Source organism: Podospora bellae-mahoneyi, chromosome 2, assembly GCF_035222275.1.
Source record: "Podospora bellae-mahoneyi strain CBS 112042 chromosome 2, whole genome shotgun sequence".
In the NCBI taxonomy this organism is placed as follows: Eukaryota; Fungi; Ascomycota; class Sordariomycetes; order Sordariales; family Podosporaceae; genus Podospora; species Podospora bellae-mahoneyi.
Genome location: NC_085881.1, coordinates 2644041 through 2663707, shown reverse-complemented (window position 1 = coordinate 2663707; position 19667 = coordinate 2644041). Strand labels below are relative to the sequence as shown.

Sequence of the window (19667 nt, the reverse complement as noted above, 5' to 3'; positions counted from 1 at the left end):
ACAACAGTCGATCTCCGGGCGGCCGTTACACGAAGTTCCATGCAGCCCGCTGCATCGACTTATTCCCGGAGCAACCTCGTATACAATATCCAAGGCCAACAACTCTTACAGTGCATAAGTCCTATGACAAGCTGTGGGGCGGTGGCCAAGGATAGTCACTGCCTGCGAAGATAAGGGCAAAAGTTATTACAGTAAGCTGTTAGTTGTTCAGTTCAAAAGTAAACAAATAGGAAAATCCACCTTAAGAGCAAATAGGTCTGGGTCTGGTGAAACCCTGGCCCTTTGTCAGGTGCCCCACACAAGCTTCTTATGCATACACCTCGAAGGCAACCGTGCTGAATACTTTGTCCCCAGGTCTCCACTTTTGCTTTCAGGGGTTCAGGGGCTATTTGGGCTGGGGTCCCCGTTGTCATGACAACCAATCTTGAAGGTTCATGAAGATGTCTTGAAGTTACATACCTATAGATAGTGAAATTATACTAGCGCATCCCCCCTCTGGCTATTTGAGCTTCGCTCCGCTGCAGCATTCCGCTGTTGTGCCCCCATCCATTTCTACCTCCCCTCCTTAATTAGACCCTTGGTGTCTCCAGACTAAAAGTTTTAATATGTCCCGTAGTTGATATCTTTGGGCTTCTATGCCCAATGCTCTTATCCCCCCACACCAAGTTCACCTGTGACTCTGCGGCAGAAGCAAAAGGTTTGGCGAGAAGGTGGCTGCGGGGTGATTGAAAGGTTCTTTTGAGAGTGGACAAGGCTTTCCGAAGATCCAACTATTTTTCTGTGTATGATGGGGCTCTATAGCAAAAGGAATCCAAAACAACGCCAACCACCAGAGTGCCTGCTTTAAAAGTCGGTAAAAATACCCCAAGTGCCATATGTGGCTCAAGTGAACAAGATGGAGGCGGCTTACCCATAAAAAGCACTGCCAGGGACGCGGTCATCTTCCCCGCTCCTGACCTTTCTGTCTCCGGGGATACCAGTCCCCACGCTCTAGGAGGATTTCTTTTCGAGAGCGACTGGTGGGTGTGCTCACTGGGTGCCCTTTCATCGATGAGCTTCAGCAACGTGCTCTTGTTGGGCGCATCGCTGCAGCGATCCATTCCCGCAAAGACCATTTTGCTCCTCTGTTAACTGGCAGATAACCCTGGCGACCCTCAACAACAGCGTGTACACACGCAGTCTCCTTCTGATTAGATATCGTCTCTAGCTGCACAACACGATCGGTGGGGTACTCTGGCGTCTCATCAAGAGAAGTTATCCAGCACAGAGAAGGGGCGCCTGCCAACAGAAATGCCTGCAAGATTTGCCCGAACTCCACGCTGTGTTATTCAGACCAGGTTGGAAAGCTTAGCACTTTAATGGCATGCAGCTCAAGAGAATAAATACTGTTGCCAAATGGTTGTCTTGTCCCGTGACCAAAAGTCACCGTACATCGTAGTCGGCCGAAACTGGGTCTTTGTGTCAATGTATTCCCATTTGGCTTTCAAGATTGTCGCAAAAGTTTCGACTGTGCCTGGAACGAACTGGCTGCCAGATCATATTCCATAGATTAATGCCCACACCATTGTTATGGCAATCAGTTCTGCATCGAGTTTGGATCCGAAACTGTGGTCAACATCATTCAATACTAAATCAGCCCGTGCAGGACTCGGGCACAACGCCAGTGCAGAGGCGGGCTACCGCTCAAATCAATACGTACATCCGCAAGTGGACCACGGGAGCTATTCAGACGTCCAATGAGTTCATAACCCCCGAAGACATCTGTGAAGATCCATTTTTGGTTGTCGGCTGCCAGTATAGTCAGAATTCTCAACAGAGGAAGCTCGAAGAAAGTCTGGAAACGCTTCAAGAACCTCTACGGGGCTTTGTCCGTCTCAGGCTCAGTGCGTAGTTTGATTAAGGGCGCAAACCATTGGGAACTCGAGTAATCTGGTATCGATCGATGGACACTGCCATTGACAGGGAATTCGGTCAGAAGAGTCTCGGAGATGGCTTCGATTAGCTGAGACCTTCCCACAACACTGAACAACCGCTGGTTTATCAGGGCTCGTTGAAGTAATCCAAGATGGATCGGTGAAAAAAACCTCAACCAACTGATTGGTGTAGCTCCAAATTGGCGCTCGCCAAAGCTATTGTGAAAAGATGACATTTGTACCAGTCCTTTGCGCCAACCATATAACTGCGCAGCTGCTCGTTCCATTCTCTCCCGGATACACGACTGGAGTCTCTCGTCTTCCGTCTCGATTTCGCGCCAGTCTGTAACAGCCATGGTGTAGGCAAATGACGGGTCCCGACAATAATCATCCAGGAACGAAGATTGAAGAGACGTAAACGTCATGTCGAGGTCCATCATGAGGGAAGCATCAGGAATGTTAGATAGGACCGTTGCGATACCGTTCAGGGATGGTCGCTACAGTGCGGTCCAGTAGAGGGCGTAGACCTTCCGGGAATCTGTCTAGAATTTCGACATTGACGTCGTGTGTGACCTCCCAATCTCTCGAAGAACAATCTGATGTGTCCACAAAAAGATTCCTTGTGCCTTTTCTGGGATATCTTTAGACAGCTGGTTCCGAACAACTTCATCGAGCTTTGACAATCTGCTACCAACAAAGCGTTGCGTATCGTACTGTGTAAGGTCATGGAGGTATAATGTACTTTCAACCGAGAACCTGTTCTGAAATACGTGTTCGGGCTGACTAGCAACGCATATTTGATGTCATCTTATCATAATGGAATGCCTCTACAATCCTGGCATGAGCATAGCCCGTAGCTTCTCATCTTGGATACTGATGAAGTTACTGGTTATCCTTTGAACCGATTCATCCAGTCAATCGGGCTCTATCTTGCGCATTTCTAGCTCGGATTTCAAGACCTCGAGGTAGCCTCGAAGTTGTTCAAGGGTGACATTACTCTTTTCTGTGACTTCAGCCACATTCTCAAGCATTAACCTTGCTTGCAGTTAGTCATATCAGGTACCTGAGTGTATTAACCGCGGACAAACGAACCTTGAAGACCAAGTGAGAACTGTGATCAAGTGAGTCTGGCAGCTGCTCAGTCTGGCCTCCAATTCTGCTTTTTCTTTTGCGGAAACAATGCTGTTCCACCATGTAGCCAAAGCCTTCCATTTGGCCCTCAACCCCTTCGAATCTGAGTGTTTCATGGATCGTAGCAGACGGATAAGTTCTGACGATATTTTGCGGCATTCATCAGCGAGGGTGCAAAGAGTTCTTTCTTCATCTAACAGGTTCTGTTGCATCGAAGTGGTCTGTTGTAAGTTGGCGTGGAAGAAGTGCATCCTGTCCATGACATCTTCAAGTTCTGCATGCTCGGTTAAACTTCCTTGTCGGTAGATCTCCACGCCGCCCTTTACGATCTTGGATGCAGAAGTACCAAAAGACAGAATGCAGGAAACAACTCCAATCGCCGTCGCGGGGTCCATGGCTGGCATCCAACTCTACGCAAATTCGATATTGAGGAGGAAGGCACCCTTCCCCTCATTAGTATCTGTGGTTCAAGGTGTCATTGGATCATGGATGCCTGTTTTCGGCACGGAAGGAGCCAATCATAAAGACGATGCTGACACCAACCTGGAATTTCTACACCTCCACTATCTGTACCAGCTAGTGATAGCCCATACAGCGGTACTGCCTCCTACTGATAACGGGAAGAGACAACATTGGCCTCTCTTCAATACCGCAAGACACCGACATTAGATGTTTTCCGACTTCTTTACAAGATTTGGACAGGTAGATAGATGATCCAAACTTCGAGTGTGGTGGCACTGTGCCGTATCTGCCAGAGCTTTTGCGGCCCAAACAGCGACGACCAACTGAGGGCCCTATCAGGCCGCAGACCACAGTGGACATAGCTTTGCAACAGCTTTCCGGTTGCAACATAGGCCGCCAAAACGGTCTGCGGACCCATAGAACCCAGAGGCCAACCCAACCTCAAAAAAAACTCTTTAATATTGACATGGCCTTGCAGTGGTCGACCAAGCGGTGAAACCACGCTCGCGGGTCAATCACAACATCTTCCAGCTTGTACTGCAACGATTACTCTTAGTAACGAGAGCACTTTCACATGTACCCCTGTCTCACTTTCATGACAGCGAAGTCTTATAAGTCCGGCAGTCTTCAATTCGAGATCCACTCGTCTGTCTATCTATAGAACTTCATCCGAACTTGCCTTCTCGACACAGTGAAGTGACATTCAAACGTTAGTATCGGAGCTCATCATTCCTGTTTACATCATCCGTTACATGAGCATCTTCATGTCAATCTCATCACCTCAGTGAGGTCCCCACCAAAATGTTCACCACCAAAACACACAAAACCACCAAACCACAACCCCAACCTCAACCACAGCAAGTCGCAATCCAAGATGGACAAGTAATCGGCACGTCTCCCCCTTCCCCTTTCCCTCCCTTTAAGCCCCCTACTAACCTCTCCCAAGGCGTCCTCATCCGCCGAACCTCCACCTGGAAAAAACTCAAAACTACCACCACCAAAGCCGTCAAAGTCGTCACCCCCAACAAACGCACCGCCGCTCCCCCTCCAGGCCGCGAGTCCCTCCGTCGCGCCAAACCCACAGGCGAAAACCAATCCTTCTACCGATCCTCCTACCTCGCCCTCAACCCCCAACGCCAATGGGACCTCTACATCGCCGGCCTCGCCCCGCAAGGCGTCCCCGCTCCCCGTGGTCCACCACCTCCCCAAAAGGGGGTGACGCCGAGACAGTTCAAAACAGTAAATGTGATGTACTTGACCAAACCCAGCCCTAGCGGGGTGCAAGCAGGCACGATAAGCTACCTACCTGACGCGTTTGAGGTTGCAAAGGGCAAGAAAAAGATCGTCAAGAATCCGAACCCGGATGCCTTGCCTGCTTTTCCCACGCCGGGGCAGGGGAAGGTTGTTGTGAAGCCTGTTAAACAGGGTCAGGGGCAGCAACAACAGCAGAAGGTGAGGGTTAGTACTCAGGCGCAGGGCAGGCCGGTGCAGCAGGCTGTTAGGGTTCAGCAACAGCCTCAGCTGCGGGTGAGGGTGCAGGTGCAGCAGCAGCAGCAGCAGTACGTCCAAGTTGCGGTGCCAGTTACCCACGTTCAGAGGCCGCAGACACAGCAGTTCGTTGCTGTGCCGGTTGGTCAAGTACAGCAGCAGGTTGTGAGGCCGGTTAGCCAGGTTGTTCAACGGCCTGTTCAGCAGCAGCAGAGGCAGCAGAGGCCGCAGACACAGTTTGTTACTGTGCCTGTTCAGCATGTGCAGAGGCCACAACAGCAGCAGCAGCAGTTTGTTGTTTTACAGACTGTAGCTCAGCCGCAGCCTCAACAGCAGGTTGTGATGATTCCGGCTGTTAATACTCAGCCGGTGAGACAGCAGGTGAGGACTGGTGGAATGAGAGTGCCTGGGCAGAGTGTAGTTACTGTGAGGGCTTGAGCTTGCTCAGGCGAGGTGAGGTGCTGGTTAGACGCTGGGCCTTATGATGTCTATGAAATTATGATTGACGTTTTCTTTGTCTTACTGGTCAGGATTTCTTTGCCAATAGTTCAAGACTAGAATTACATACAGCGATTGATTGCCAAATCTCAATCTTGTTGATCACCGGAGAAGTAACCATCATCTCACACACTGCGGTCAAGTTCAATCTGGCCCCCACTTTCATCAGGTCGATTCCTGATGGGTAAATTCGCTTTTCCCTCGCTCTGAGAGAGTGCCTCGCGCCCCAGTTGAAACATTCTTGTAGCTAAAATCGGGTTAGCCAGACAGATTACAATGAGAGGGGGATGGCACCTTCACCATTATTGTCATGAAACCTGAGCATTCGAAATCCCTTCGGGTAGTAAAATACCTGTTGATTTCCATCACTTTTCATCTGAACAAGCCATGTTGGGGCGCTGAAATTGGGACTTTTCCGAACCGCGGTGAAGCAATCATCAGGTACTGTAAAACCATGATTGTGAGACTCCAAACCCACGTAAGTTTGGACATTAAACAAACTTACGGGCTTGGTTGAGTATTGTGCACTTGTTCTCGCTGACAATAATCAGCCTTTGTTTTCTCTCTCCGTCTCGGGTGATCAAGAGCTCTGCGTTCTGTACCAAGACCACTTCAGTCTGAACCTGCGCAACTTGGCTGGGAAGAAACAAGAGTCAGTGCATCAACTCGGTAATAAGACACCGGATCCACTCACAGCCGTAGTGCTACAATCTCGTCTCGCCTAGGGGAGCTTAGAGACTGGATAAATAGTTCCCTTCTCATGTCTTCGATATTCTGGTAGAGTGCTTTGGCAGCTGTGTTTCGATTAGAACGCGTGCTCCGCTGTTTGCGTTTGCCTACATACCTTCGAAGGAAATCATTTGGAATGAAACCTCTGCTCTGGTCAGCTTGTTGACCTGGTTGTCATCAACAAAGCCATAGCAGTCAATTTCGTCCAACACAATCCTTGCATCTCCTTCGATCAATTTCATTACCGTGTCATGACGTACTATGTCTCGTTAGCAAAGTTAGATGCGATTCTGGCACCTCGAACTCTTACTTTTGAGAATGCTTTTCGTGATATCTTCACTTTTGTTGTAGTAGACCAGCAGCTCTGCATATTCCTCCCCTTGGCCTTCGTTGCTTTGACCAAGGCTTCGATATTGCAAGAGCGAAACCCCACTGATCCCATTCTTGACCAAGGATCTGTGGCCGACGCCAAAGGTAATATCGGCCATCAGTTTATAGAGATTCTTTGTATCACTAATAAGCTTAGGGCGTTAGCAAACAATATCTACTCTGGTGGCATGAATGACTTGAACTAACCTTTGCGTGTACAAAGTCCGAATCCCTGTGTTATCAGGTACTGGGTGAGCAAGCATATTGCTCATGCCTTGCTGCAGCATTGATCTCGCAGTGGCTTCAGCAAGACGATCGATGAATGATTCTTGAAACTCGTGGATATCTATCTCCGGGTTAGCGATAATGGCAATGAGTAAGCTTGGATTTTGCCGATTCACGTTCAACTGCAACATTACTGATATTTACAGATACCAGACGGTTCGTCGACCTTTCCAAAACTTTGTAGAGCACCCATGACCTATTCTTTCCACCATGTTTAAAGGGGAAAGTTATGGGTGACAGTCCAATGTCTCTGAGCTTGGGGTGGTCGGCAGCCTTATCACAGCCACACAATAACAGTTGAGATGTCCAATGGTTCATGTCCTCCTGGTAATATGATCGAGGACAGATGAGCTGTTGTGCGTTATCCACAGTAAGCGATACCTGAAATTTAATTGAGCCTATGGTCTTTGCTGAACTGTTCGATAGGGACTGGCTCTCAGCGGTAGAAGTGGTGGCATCTTTGAGATTTTGGGTCCACCAAGAATGAATTTCTGTGAGCATTTGTGTGTTTGTTGCGAGACTTCCCTCAATTCTGGAAGTACGGGAGCTATGATTGATTATGTTAGAACGAAATCTTTCATGAAATTGTGACATTGAAGATTCACTGACTTTACGATGGTCCCCAAAACCAAGTGCAAGCTGTTGGTATGGACCAAGAGCTGACTTCGTAGGGTTGCAATGTCGCCGGCCTCGGTTGTCCAAGCAATTTTCTTGTAGTTTCTGAGCAAGGTGTCACTCCATCGTCGAAAGCGTGGCTCTGGATTGTCCCGACCTGAGCCGGTTGCAAGAGCACTGTACTTGTCGATGAGCTTCTCGAGATGCCTCAGCGTCTCATTGCAGCTGCTCAGCAGCCAATCCACACTCTGCAGACCTTCGTGTTGTTCTTTGTCTTGAAATCGGTTGGGAAGTGATGAAGACTCGATGGAGACTGCAGCGATGTCATCGCCACATGCATCTTTGAAAGCTGATAGGGCCGAGCTGAGGGAGTAGAGCTGGTTCTCAACCTCGCGAAATTCGATGGGCGCAGACTTGCGTCCGCTGGTGAAGGCTTGGGCAATCTTCCAAGAGATCTTGGACATGGCGATGATATCGCCAATTGAAACTGGCGACCCCATCCTGTCTGGTGCCTAGCCTAAGAAGTGGAAGGAGATGAGCGGTAGCTAGACACGATGAGCTTGGATGTTATATGGGGTTAATAGAAGTAGATGATGACCTGCATGCACAGCCCGAGAGTGTTATGCCAATCATCTCCGGTGGGGGCCGGTGTTAAATTGTCTCTGCATAAGACGGGGGTAATCATGGCGCAGGTGAGAGGGTTAAACATGGCGCAGGTGAGGGGGTTAAACATGGCGCAGGTGAGGTGGTCTTACTGCGCCCCATAAGGCTCCGATGGATGCCTTGGGACAGACTGATAAAGTGAAGGCAACCCCTCTGGGCTCATGGTTTTTTCTCGTTGGGGTCTTATCATCAGAAAGTTCTGAACATGTTTGGATATCGACCAAATCGATTTGCGGGTATTGTCTCGAGATACGACCCTCGAGAGCCTCTTCCAGCAGAATTGAAAAATGCGTTTCACAGGTCAAATGTCCTGCAGACCAATTTGCACATGCCATATCCAAGACAGGCTTTTCACACACACCCCGCCTGTGCGCCACCATTGCTACATTCAAATATCCCAACCTACACAATTCAAGAACCATCTCTTGGTCGGAATGTGCTCCCGCCAGTCTCCATCTCGATTGAAGCCTCCGTCATTCAAGACACGGCCAGCATCACAGTTACGCAGCTCTTCTGGAACGACTCGGACAGCATCATCAAAGAGGCCGCCTACACGTTTCCTCTTTCATCTGGCTGCACCGTGACAGGCTTCCATTGTCGCATCGGTCATGGCAAAGTCTTGGCTGGCAATGTCAAGCCAAAGGAAGAAGCCCGCGCGGAATTCCAGCAGCATGTCCGCAACCGTACCACAGGAGCGGCGTTGCTCGAGCAAGATACCGAGGAGATATTCACCACCAGCCTTGGAAATCTCCCAGCAAGAACCAAGATCAGGGTCACTGTCACCTACATCACCCTTCTCAAACATCACTTTGCCCATCGTAAGGGGATCACGACACTGACGATTCCAACTTGCATCGCAAGCCGCTACGGTGACAAACCCCAAGACTACAACAATGCTGCCTCCACCTCCATTCCAGAAGGCCTCACGATACAGATTGAAGTAGTTGAAGCCGGCAAGATTGCCTCAATTGTCAGCCCAACACACAAGGTCACTGTCGAAAACCGGTTGGGAACACGTGCGGCCAGTTCCTTTGCCGACCTTGTTGGTGAAGACACCCGAAGTAGTGTCGAAACAGCCCTGGTGAAACTAGAAACAGGCTCTGCTTTTCTCGATCGCGACTTTGTCCTTGATATCACAACAGGAGGCCCGAATGATGAAACCGAAGCACCACAAGCATGGATCGAAAAGCATCCCACCCTACCCAATCAACAGGCACTCATGGTGACAATTCCGCCTGGCTTTACCACGCGCACATCCAATCCTACCGATCAGACCGAGATACTTCTCTTGGCGGATCTGTCAGGGTCCATGATCGACAAGTTAACCTCGCTCAGAGCTGCCATGCAATTCTTCCTGAAGGGTATTCCCAATGGCCGCAAGTTCAATGTGTGGTGTTTTGGCTCAAGTTACAAGTCGTGGCAGCCTCATTCGGTGGATTATGGCGAAGCATCGTATCAGTCCGCTTCTTCATGGGTTGACACCAACTTCCATGCCAACATGGGGGGTACTGAACTGCTTCCCGCAGTCCAGGCCATCCTGACTGCGCGTGACAAAAGACTGCCTACAGACATCATCATTTTGACTGACGGAGAGACATGGCGCCTGGACGAAACCCTCGAGTACATTCGGAAACAGAGGGACTTGACTGAAGGGGGTATACGGTTCTTTGCTTTAGGTATTGGTCCAGCAGTCTCCCATGCCTTGGTGGAGGGCATCGCCAAGGTTGGTGGAGGATATGCCGAAGTGGTTCGAGAGGTGGGCGAAGGGGATTGGGAGGATAGGATTGTCAGCATGGCAGAGGCAGCACTGATGACCGATCACTTGGGGCCTATGCATTTGGAGGTCAATATCATGAGGGGCGATGGCAGTAAGCAAGGTATTTACATAGCAGCTCGTCTCTCAGATACTTTGCACCATTTTACTGACCTTCCAACAGCTTCCAGTATCCTCAACGCCGAGCAATCTCCAGCAGACATATCCACGCTCAGCCCGTTCAACAGAAGCCGGATCTTTTTCCTCTTTGATTCCTTCAAATCATCCGAGAGTATCACCGACGTTACACTCAAAGCCGATACTGCCCACGGGACCAAGACCTTCCATGTTCCTGTGACGCTTCTCGAGAAGCCAAGCATAACAATTCATCGGCTTGCCGCCCGCTCACTGCTCAATGATCTGGAGCGAGGTCAGAGCCATATTCACCTGGGCTCTACTCGCCCCTATCCTGGTTCTTGGGACGAGAGAAATAGAGTACGAAAAGAGGCGGAGAAGATTGGCTGCAAATGGTCACTTGTTTCCAAATGGACGAGCTTCTTTCTGAAAGAGGAGCTCTGTCCTGCTGAGCCGGATGATATTTGGTGCGCAGAAGGCGGTGCTGAGGCTGTTGATGAGCCTGGAGATGACTTGTTGCAATCACACGGGCCAATTGCTGGGGTTACTATGGTCGATAGTGGCAAAACATCGGTGCCTGCCTCTGGCTTGCTTCTAGTAGGGGAGCTTGTCTCTACACCCAGGAACTCAGACGACTTGTCCGGAATTCCAGTCGGGCGACACTTGCAAAGGCCTGTGCCTCCTAGCTCTTCTGTACAGAGCAACCCTATGAGACCTCCAGGGCTGCAACTTCCAAGACGTCCTTCCTCGAACAGGAGAGAATTCCTACTGGTTGAAGACACAAACTGTTGCGCTTTACCTGGCAACCTAATCTTCCCCAAGATGCGGAAGTCCACTGGCGTTGCAGACCCTGAAGTTAATACTCTCAAGAAACAGAGCGATATTGCGCGAGGGGCGGGCGCTTCAAATGAGAGCCCCATCCTGGGATCTCTTTCTGGAGATCCTCCGAGGGATCCTGGCTCTATTTTCGAGTTCGACGACACCGATGCAGATGATTCAGAGACGAACAATACCAGTGTTCCTGACAACGGATCAGAAAGTAAATTTAAACGGAGAATGCCTTACGTCTCAGGTGACGTCTCAGGTGTAGTACCGCGGCACAGAACGGCCATACCCAGTGAAGATGAATGGGTGTTCGACCAAGTACTTGATCCGAAAAGTCAAGAGCACGAAAGTATACAAACTCAATCACAATGCTACTCGATTGCCGCTGAAGCCTTCTGCTGGAAGCCGGAAGAGGATGACGCGATCGAATTCCCGGCGTCTCTTCCTCCGTGGGCCCCTTCTTCTGATTTACCTCCGATGGACGCCATGCTCGAGAAGTTGAGATGTGGGCCGGCATCACCCCAGACAAGCAGTCCAACTTACGCACTTGTGAATATTGAAGAGATCCCAAATATACTAGCTAAACCGGCGCCCGGTCCGGATTATAACTTGGAGTCCGAAGACGATCAGGCGATCGATTTGTATACCGATGTCTATCTCTGCAAACCTTCTCCTGGTCCACTTCCAACGGACCCAATGTACGCGCGTGGGGCGTACGAGGAGGCTAAAGCGAAGATTGAGGAGAGCCCAGAAGAGAGCCCAGAGGAGACGGAGAAGCGGCCGAAGCGTCGCAGGGTGAGAGACGAGCACGAAAGAGTTACACAACCCAAGAGTGGCGACAATAAGCCATGGACAGACAACCGCATCATTTCTGAACTTCTCAGGTTTCAATCCGCCGAGGGGTATTTTGCCAGAGGGTACTCAGTCCAAACCGGCCAAATCAATGATCTTCACCCTTCTATCATCACCATTCCAGGGGAAGAAGAGGGCCAACACGGTGAACACGTCATTCTTCTGCGGGATTTCCTCGAGGAAGAAACCACCAAGGGCCCAGGCAATCTCTTGACTAAACACAACAAAGGCCAACACAACGAAGTTGTCGTCCTCCTCCGTGATTTACTGGGGAAAGAAATTACCAAGAGGCTACGTACTCTCCGGGATAAACACGACAAAGACCACATGTTTGGTAAGGACATGGCCCTGAAAGAAAGGATCCTCTTCACTATTGCCGTTTGGGTGCTTCTCGAGCGGGACTTTGCCTCCAAGCGGCGTCTGTGGGTTTTGATGATTAGGAAGGCAAAGTCGTATCTAGGGGGGCGTATCGATCGGCGGTATGACGCGTTTGACGAGATGAAGGCTGCTCTGGAAGGTGCCAAGATTCATGGGTATAAATCACGGCAGGATAGTCTGGCAGCTCCTCTCTATGTGAATGCGCGCAGTTTTGAGGTTCAATTTGCGGTGTCGAAGACCGTAGACACTGCGGCTAGGATGACTGCGGAGTCTGAAGTTCTTGAGGGAGAGCAAGATCGGGATGAGGTGGGTGTGGAGCTCGAGGTTGGCACAGGCGAGGCTCAAGGCAACAGTCAAGCGGCAGGAAAGGGCTCGGTCGTTTAATTGGGTGTACAAATGTTTGTAACAGAGGTAGCTTCTGATGATATTTGACTATGCTTCCTTATTCGATCCTTTTGCATATGTGGTTATGGCAACTGCATGCCCGCATCCACGTCGTGGATCGTAGAATCGGGATTGGGTCTGATTAAAGCAAAGAATCGAGAAGATAGATGACACTAAACTACCTATTGATCACATCTTGTTTAGCCTTGACTATATATCACAGTCTGTATAAGAGCGCCATATGACCAAATTCAATTTCAGACTTTTATAGGCAAACAATCTCGGTTTCATATCCGTGAGCTATTGAATCCCACATCCCTAACACCACAACGTAGTCCTCATAGGCCACGACACTCTCAGGCTTCACGGGCGCTAGGATTCGAGTTCAAATGGCCAGGACGTTCTGCCGTTTTGGATATAACCCGCGTTACAAACGTAGTGGTTGTGATCTGGGCTGGCTCTTTTGGGGCTTTCCTAAGTTAGCTGGGCTATCCGTTTAACAGGTTTCAAGTTCCTGAAAACGAGGCCACTTTTTCTTTGAAGGCTTCTCCTTTTGACAGTGACAAAGATGACAAGGTGTTGGATCTCTTGATTGATATCTCAACCGACCCCCACCTCCCCCACCCACTTCCTACGTATTTCGGCCCTGAATTTATAGCGGCAGAAAAGCAGGAAAAGAGGCTGCTGGAACGGAGGAAGAACTAGTCAAAGCTGGAGTGAGAAGAAGCAGTATCAGACCCATGCTGTGCGGGAAACAAGGCGGTTGGAATATGCCTCGGGCATGTACAGCTGGGACTATCCTCTGTTGGTTGGACAAGGCATCATAGAACAGCAGTGAACGTCAATCGACTTATTACCATTACTTTCTAGCAACACTTTCACACTAGCACTATCACCACCACCCCCTTCCATTCTGGTTGCTCTTCCCTTACGATATAACACTAGACTCCCTGCTCCTTTGCCCAAACGTTTCCACGTCCGCTCAAGCGTGAATAGCCTGCTGTACCTCAGGGTAAACCGCCACCATCCTGTGATACAAATCCGGATGATCCCGGATCATGACCTCGGGGTCCCAAGCGCTAGCCACGAAGATGGTGTCGATACCGCTGCTGAGCGGGGTGGTGAACACATTGCAGATCTGCAACCCGATCAAGAAGGCAAACGCAACCACCACCGGCGTGAAGCCCCCGCCAGAGTTGTACGAGGGGTTGGTGAAGACCATGTAGCAATAGGCCATCAGCGCGGTGGCGTACCCGACAAACATGGCACCCATGCCGAGGACAGGGCCGATGAGGCATTCATTGACGAGGGCGTCGATACCGCGGTCCTTGATCATCCTGTTTCATGGTCGTTAGTAAACTCCACAGAAGACAAAAGGGGCAAAGAGTGTACATACTTCCAGGTATCCTTCGCCGCCGGCACATACGCCTTCCCATAAAGCGCAATGTGCGCAAAAGCGTACCGATTCAAGAACTGAACCGCCCAGTCCAACAACCCAATAAGACACCCCACAATACACCACAAGATCATCCCCAAAATATCCCCATCCGATGACGCCTGAGCCCTCGCCACAGACGCCAACTGCCTCAGGAAATTGATAATAGCCACCACCAAGCTCCCCAAGCTGATACTCCCAAAGCTATACGTCAAGCACCTCTTCAACGCCCCCCTCGTCACCCCCGTTGGAAAGTTTCTCGAGTTGAAATACCACGACCCATAAACCCCCGCAATAGTAGTATGAATCGTGTTCTTCAACCACTCCGAAATCCAATACGCCGCAAAAGTAATAAACGCAATCAGCCCAATCACCTTTCCACTCGAACATCCCCCCGCGCCCTGCCTACAAGCCGGGTTATTCGGATCCGGCTGATACTTGACATAGACACTAACCAGCGTCACCGAAAACCACGCCGCAAACAACGTAGCCAACAGCCCGCCAATCGCGCTGACAAGATAAACATGCCCAAAATTCTTGGCCACATCAATGGCCGTCTGCAGCATCAACACGCTGAACGGAATCCGGGACCGCCAGCTGATAAAGCAGATCAGCTGAAAAATGGCAAATATCAAAAACACGATCCCGCCAGAGTAGTACTTTCTCGACAGCATGTACAAGGCCGTCGCAAAACCAAGCACAACGTTGAGAATCCCCGTAATCCAGATGAACTGCTTCGTAAACTTCCTCGCAACCCACATGTACCCGTAGCTGAGCACAATAGCCGTTATGAGCACCCAGCCAAACAGCCAAATCGTATGCGTCGTCAATCCGAATCTGTTCCGCTGCCCATTGAGGCCGCCCGAGTTGATATTACGAGTCGCAGCTACACCCCCAAAATGTCAGCCATAAAACCCCCAATCATCCATTATACCAATACATACCATATCCCTGAATCGAAATAGCACTAACAGCCACAAACCCAGCACAAGTCGCCAAAAACAACACCCCCGCCCACAAATCATTCCACTTTGGCTTCTGCACCGCAAAAACCTCGTCATAACTCGGGGGAGGTCCCATCTTCCCATCTGGTCCAGTCGGCGGCGGTGGAGGCGGTGGCGCCCCATACCCATTGTGATACCCCCCATCGTTCATCGGCACGTTACTATACCCCCCACCCCCAGCAGGAGGAGGAGGAGGCGGCGGCGGAGGTCGGTTGTAGTATCCATTCTGCGGTTGCTGCATTTCGTACGAGTTGTTCGGAGGGGGATACTGCGGCCCACCACCACCGCCATGAGGTGGGCTGTAGTAATTAGCGGCTTCACCGCCCTGATAGGCCATTTTGCGTTGCCAGTTTGGCGAGAGGTTTGTTGTGCTTGCTGTTGTTCCAATCAAGGTACCTTAGCTTCTAATAGCCATCAATAGCTAAGAGCTGGTTCGACCTGCGAGCGCAGTATGAGAGAGGCAGCCGTTGAGTCCTCGTTGAAGTTGCGGGAAGAAAAAGAAGACAGGAAGAAGTTGGAGAAATGGATAAAACTCCCAAGGTCGTGCAGATAAAATTGGGCTTGTTTGACAGCGTGACAGGGCTGCGGCCAGCCGTAGACTTGGTGGCATGTCTTGGATGTGGAGGATGACGTAAAGAGTGATTGGCGGGGCCAGGTGCCAAGCACTAACCTTGATCGACGATGGAGCATCGAGCTCTCGCTAATCTGGTGTAGTCGGGTGGATCCGAGATTTTCTCCAGCTATTTGCTCTAACAAAGCTCCCGAGCTCCCAAAGCTTCAAGGTCCAGGTGCAATGTCAAACCAGCTCAACAAGGACTTCAAGACAGTTTGTGAGAATTCGATGGATCAGACCTGGGTCAAACATGAGTTGCACCACCTTGCCCAAGACGAGTCTGAAAAAAACGGATGGCGTATCGCATTTTCGCCTACGAATCTGCCAAGTTGCCAAGACGGCCTTCGGCACACCAAGACGGTTTTCGGCACAGGGCGCATGCATCAAGCTCCAGCCCCTATCCGTTGCCCTGTCAGTTGTTTATTTTGCTCTCCAAAGTGATACTATTCACCACCACTTCAGCAGTTGCATCTTGACGCCAACACACAGGACAACCAAGTCTTGTAGGACACATCTAGTATTCTATCAAACTTTCCCATCACAAACCGACAGCAGAACATACCACCTTACTTGGATCCAGTCTTACCAGTCGGGATGTTGAAGAGGACAAGCCTCTTCTCCTCACCCTCCTTCCAGTCATCGAGACCCTTGTCCACACGGTAGTAACCACGCCTCTCCAGCTGGATGATGTCGTTCTTCTTGAGCTGGGCCGTAGCTTCATCACAGAACGCCTCCTCCATAGTAGAGGTGGTGGGGTTCAGGAAGTCCTCCATGTTGTCTTCCTCCTGCAGCGTGTCCTTGGTGATAAGGTAGTCAAAGTCCCAAAGCTCGGCAGGCACAAGAGTCTGGCTAGAAGCGAGCCAGGTAACCTTCTTCTCCGTCGTCTTGACATCGCCCTTCGCCACGTTGAGCTCGCACGTCAACGAGGTGATGGGGTCACCCTCAGCAATGTTGCGAACAAAGGCATTGCCCCAAGCCATGAGAGTGATCTCCTCGCCTTCCTTGAAGCTCTTGGCATCGGCTTGATCAAGCAGAATCTCGGGACCAAACGCCACCTTCTTGGTACCGATATCCTTGTTCTTGGGATGCTTGGGTCTGTCCTCCTGGAAGGGCTGAGCAGGAGCCTCGGCGCCTGTGACGGGCACCTTGACAACATCCTTCTTCAGGAGAGCAGTGTGGCGGGGAGCGATAGGATCAATGTGTTTCTTGTTGGTAGCCCAGAACTTGGTCCAGTCCATGGTAACAACGTTGCGGCTAGGTCCCTGTTTTGCTGTTAATTTTTGCGACGGCGGAGATAAAAGGCCAGAGAAATACCTGAGCAATAATGAATTCGCGCAGAGCCTCGATGCCCATTCCTCTTCTCCTGACACCACGAATGGTGGGCATGCGGGGGTCATCCCATCCCCAAACCTTTCCAGTATCGACGAGCTTGGCAAGCTTGCGCTTGGAGAGGAAAGTCTTGACGAAGTTCATGCGCGCAAAATCCCACATATGGACCTTGCGGATCTGCAGGGTCTTCTGGAACCAGGCGTACTGAGGGTTGCGGTCGGTGTACTCTGTGGACCTCAAGGCGTGGGTGACGCCCTCGTAGCTGTCGACAACTGCAGGTGCTGTCAATATCACGTCTTTCTCATCTCAACGGCCCCAACGACGAAAGGGAAGGTCAGAAGAGGTCAACAGAAAAATGACAAAACTCACCAGGGCAAGCGAAATCGTACATGGGGTACATCTTCCATTTGGTGCCGGTGCGGTGATGAGGCGTGTCCACATTGCAACGGTAGATCACAGGATCTCTCATGGCCTTGTTGGGGTTGTCGACCGAGAGCTTTGCGCGAAGGCAGTAGCGGACGCCTTCCTCGGAACCCTTCTTCATCTCCTCGAAGATGCGCAAGTTCTCTTCCACTGGCGTGTCGCGGCGCTTGGAAGCGATGCCGTTCCATCTCTCGTTGCGCATAGTTTCCTGGTCGGTATCATCGGCATAGGCATGTCCCTCCTTGATCATCTTGATCGCCATATCGTAAAGATAATCAAAGTAGTCACTGGTGTAGGTGAGGGTATCGCACTTGATGCCCATCATGGCAAGATCCTCGATGATGGCATCCTGGTATTCCTCCTTCTCTTTGTCGGGGTTTGTGTCATCGAGACGGAGGCGAAGCTGGCCCTTGTACTGCTGGGCAAAGTACCAGGAGAGGAGAGCTGCCTTGGCATGTCCAATATGGAGGTATCCCGAAGGCTCGGGCAAGAATCTGGTAACAACGCCCTGGTCTGTTCATGTCTGTTAGTACATTGAGTCGAATGCGCATTTGACAGTCTATATCAATCTACCTGTATTCTGCAGATTAAGAGCATAAGAACCACCGGCCTTGCTGGCAGCAGCGACCTTCGCCTTGGCAGCAGCATCCTTGGCCTTGATCTCGTCCTGGATCTCAGGGTGCATCACCTCGATGAACTCAAACCAGCGAGCGAGGTTGACAAGACTACCGCGCTTAATAAAGGAGAAAGCGGCGCGGTTGCCGCGGAGGGCCTGCCAGACCTTGGTGTCCAGCTCGCTAAGAGTGTAGCCATGGAGGTAGGTGCGGAGGATGAGATGTTTATCGAGGGACTGAAGACGAGGCTCGATTGAGCGGAAATCGGCCGTGAGGAGGGCCTCAATGGGATGGAGCTCTTCCAGCTTCATGGTGGACGGTGGGTAAGGGTGGTGAGTATAGGAATAGGGGACGTGATGAGAAAACAGTCACCGATGATAGTCTTGGTACCTGGGATTTTGGAGGGGCAGCAAAAAAGCCCCACATTCACCCGTCCCAGCGCGGGGTTTCTGCCGCGAGCGCCAACGGTTTTGGTAAGGCGGTGAAAACCGAAGCTCTCAGGACCTTGTCTGAACATTTGGTTTGAGCCTAACATTCAAGGCAACGAACCTCAACGGGCCGGGGTCCAACTTTTTTCTGAAGCAGCGCAACCGACAGCGACAGAGAGAGGCGGAGGCTCACGACGTCGCCGTTTGTGTCCTACAGCTCGCAATGGCTTCCACACATCATTGCCTTGCCTCTCTGGCAAGGCTCAGCCTGTCCACACCAGCCAGGCCAACGGTCGCCTCGACAATACCCAAATTCCTCGTGCCATCGGTTGCGATACCACAGGTCCGGCATGCGTCTGGTGGCGGTGGTGGAGGCATGCGCAAGAAGCCCGTGAAGAAGAAGAAGACCTATAAGACATTCCGCAGCTATGATCTCTCACCAATGGAGCAGTTCACACTCTGCGATGCCATGAGGTAAGCTTCCTTCCCAGTGTCACCCCATGCCGGCGTATTGTCGCTTACTGTCCATAAAGGTACCTCCGCGCTGCCGAAGTTGGACGTCCACCTACCACCGTCAAGTATGACCTCGCCGTCAAAGTCAAGACCCAGAAGAGCGGTCCCGTCCTCCGAAGTGCCATTCGTCTGCCCTTCCCAGTCAAGACCGATACCCGTATCGGTGTCATCTGCCCCGAAGGCAGCGCCCTAGCGACCGAGGCTCAACAACTTGGTGCCGTGGCGGTGGGTGAGGAGAGCTTATTCGAGGCCATCCGACGAGGAGAGATCGCCTTCAACAAATTGATCTGCCACACCGACAGCCAAGAAGCCCTGAAGAAAGCCCAGGTCGCCAGAATTCTCGGTCCCAAGAATCTGATGCCCAACCCAAAACGTGGAACCATTACCAGCGACATCAAGGAGACGATGCAGGAGTTGATTGGCGCGGATGAGTACAGAGAAAGAAGCGGTGTTGTGAGAATGGCCGTGGGCCAGCTCGGTTTCTCCCCCAAAATGCTTGCCGACAACATCAAGGCGTTCATGTCCAAGCTCAAAGACAACATCAACCAACTGGACGACAACATTCCCAAGGCTATTGATGAGGTTGTTTTGAGCACAACGCATGGCCCAGGGATCAGTTTGAACGGTAACTTTGCCCCAACAGACGACAAGGTCAAGCCAGAACACCTGGCTACTGTCATGTAGTTTTGTTGTTTTTCAATGTATATTAGATGTATGCCATGTATCATAATCCTTGTATGAAGTTAAAAAAAAATCCTGGAAAATTGGGTATCTTGATGCCAGTCGCTCTGCGCCTTTTATGCCCCCCTGGATTTTGAACTGAGACCA

At 50.9% G+C, this 19667-nt stretch overlaps 7 protein-coding genes across 7 annotated transcripts; 3 read left to right on the top strand and 4 right to left on the bottom strand.

The window, feature by feature from the left end:
- Positions 1-2827: 2827 nt before the first annotated feature.
- On the bottom strand, positions 2828-3160 carry QC761_206657 (uncharacterized protein; the record flags this gene model as incomplete). The annotated part of the gene is made up of 2 exons (XM_062876402.1): positions 2828-2948; positions 3006-3160. The coding sequence occupies 2 exons, from the start codon at positions 3158-3160 to the stop codon at positions 2828-2830; spliced, it is 276 nt and encodes a 91-aa protein (XP_062734994.1).
- Positions 3161-4307: 1147 nt separating this feature from the next.
- On the top strand, positions 4308-5432 carry QC761_206655 (uncharacterized protein; the record flags this gene model as incomplete). The annotated part of the gene is made up of 2 exons (XM_062876401.1): positions 4308-4395; positions 4453-5432. The coding sequence occupies 2 exons, from the start codon at positions 4308-4310 to the stop codon at positions 5430-5432; spliced, it is 1068 nt and encodes a 355-aa protein (XP_062734993.1).
- QC761_206640 (uncharacterized protein) lies at positions 4634-8383 on the bottom strand. Its single transcript, XM_062876400.1, has 10 exons — positions 8231-8383; positions 7485-8182; positions 6992-7422; positions 6798-6936; positions 6532-6734; positions 6337-6480; positions 6187-6286; positions 5998-6128; positions 5793-5936; positions 4634-5739 (listed from the first exon to the last, which is right to left on the bottom strand). Exons 2-10 carry the CDS (start codon positions 7988-7990, stop codon positions 5618-5620), a joined length of 1920 nt encoding a protein of 639 aa, XP_062734992.1. The 5' UTR covers positions 7991-8182; positions 8231-8383; the 3' UTR covers positions 4634-5617.
- QC761_206630 (uncharacterized protein) lies at positions 8359-12480 on the top strand (the record flags this gene model as incomplete). The annotated part of the gene is given in 3 exon segments (XM_062876399.1): positions 8359-10030; positions 10091-11113; positions 11126-12480. The coding sequence occupies 3 exon segments, from the start codon at positions 8359-8361 to the stop codon at positions 12478-12480; spliced, it is 4050 nt and encodes a 1349-aa protein (XP_062734991.1).
- Positions 12481-13240: 760 nt separating this feature from the next.
- Positions 13241-15256, bottom strand: PNS1 (pH nine-sensitive protein 1; the record flags this gene model as incomplete). Its single annotated transcript, XM_062876398.1, has 3 exons — positions 13241-13817; positions 13877-14801; positions 14860-15256. The coding sequence occupies 3 exons, from the start codon at positions 15254-15256 to the stop codon at positions 13463-13465; spliced, it is 1677 nt and encodes a 558-aa protein (XP_062734990.1). The 3' UTR covers positions 13241-13462.
- An 842-nt stretch (positions 15257-16098) lies between these two features.
- QC761_206610 (uncharacterized protein) lies at positions 16099-18789 on the bottom strand (the record flags this gene model as incomplete). The annotated part of the gene is given in 5 exon segments (XM_062876397.1): positions 16099-16794; positions 16847-17133; positions 17231-17797; positions 17858-18280; positions 18289-18789. Coding segments are annotated over 4 exon segments (1902 nt in total). The 5' UTR covers positions 18210-18280; positions 18289-18789.
- Positions 18436-19600, top strand: QC761_206600 (uncharacterized protein). Its single transcript, XM_062876396.1, has 2 exons — positions 18436-18800; positions 18860-19600. Exons 1-2 carry the CDS (start codon positions 18550-18552, stop codon positions 19521-19523), a joined length of 915 nt encoding a protein of 304 aa, XP_062734988.1. The 5' UTR covers positions 18436-18549; the 3' UTR covers positions 19524-19600.
- Positions 19601-19667: the final 67 nt, after the last annotated feature.

Coding starts and splice junctions, on each gene's coding strand:
- QC761_206600 (XM_062876396.1), top strand. CDS start 18,550: ATGGCTTCCACACATCATTGCCTTGCCTCTCTGGCAAGGCTCAGCCTG. Junction 18,801..18,859: donor ACACTCTGCGATGCCATGAG/GTAAGCTTCCTT, acceptor CTGTCCATAAAG/GTACCTCCGCGCTGCCGAAG.
- QC761_206640 (XM_062876400.1), bottom strand. CDS start 7,990: ATGGGGTCGCCAGTTTCAATTGGCGATATCATCGCCATGTCCAAGATC. Junction 7,423..7,484: donor GTTTTGGGGACCATCGTAAA/GTCAGTGAATCT, acceptor AATCAATCATAG/CTCCCGTACTTCCAGAATTG. Junction 5,740..5,792: donor CAGGTTTCATGACAATAATG/GTGAAGGTGCCA, acceptor ACCCGATTTTAG/CTACAAGAATGTTTCAACTG.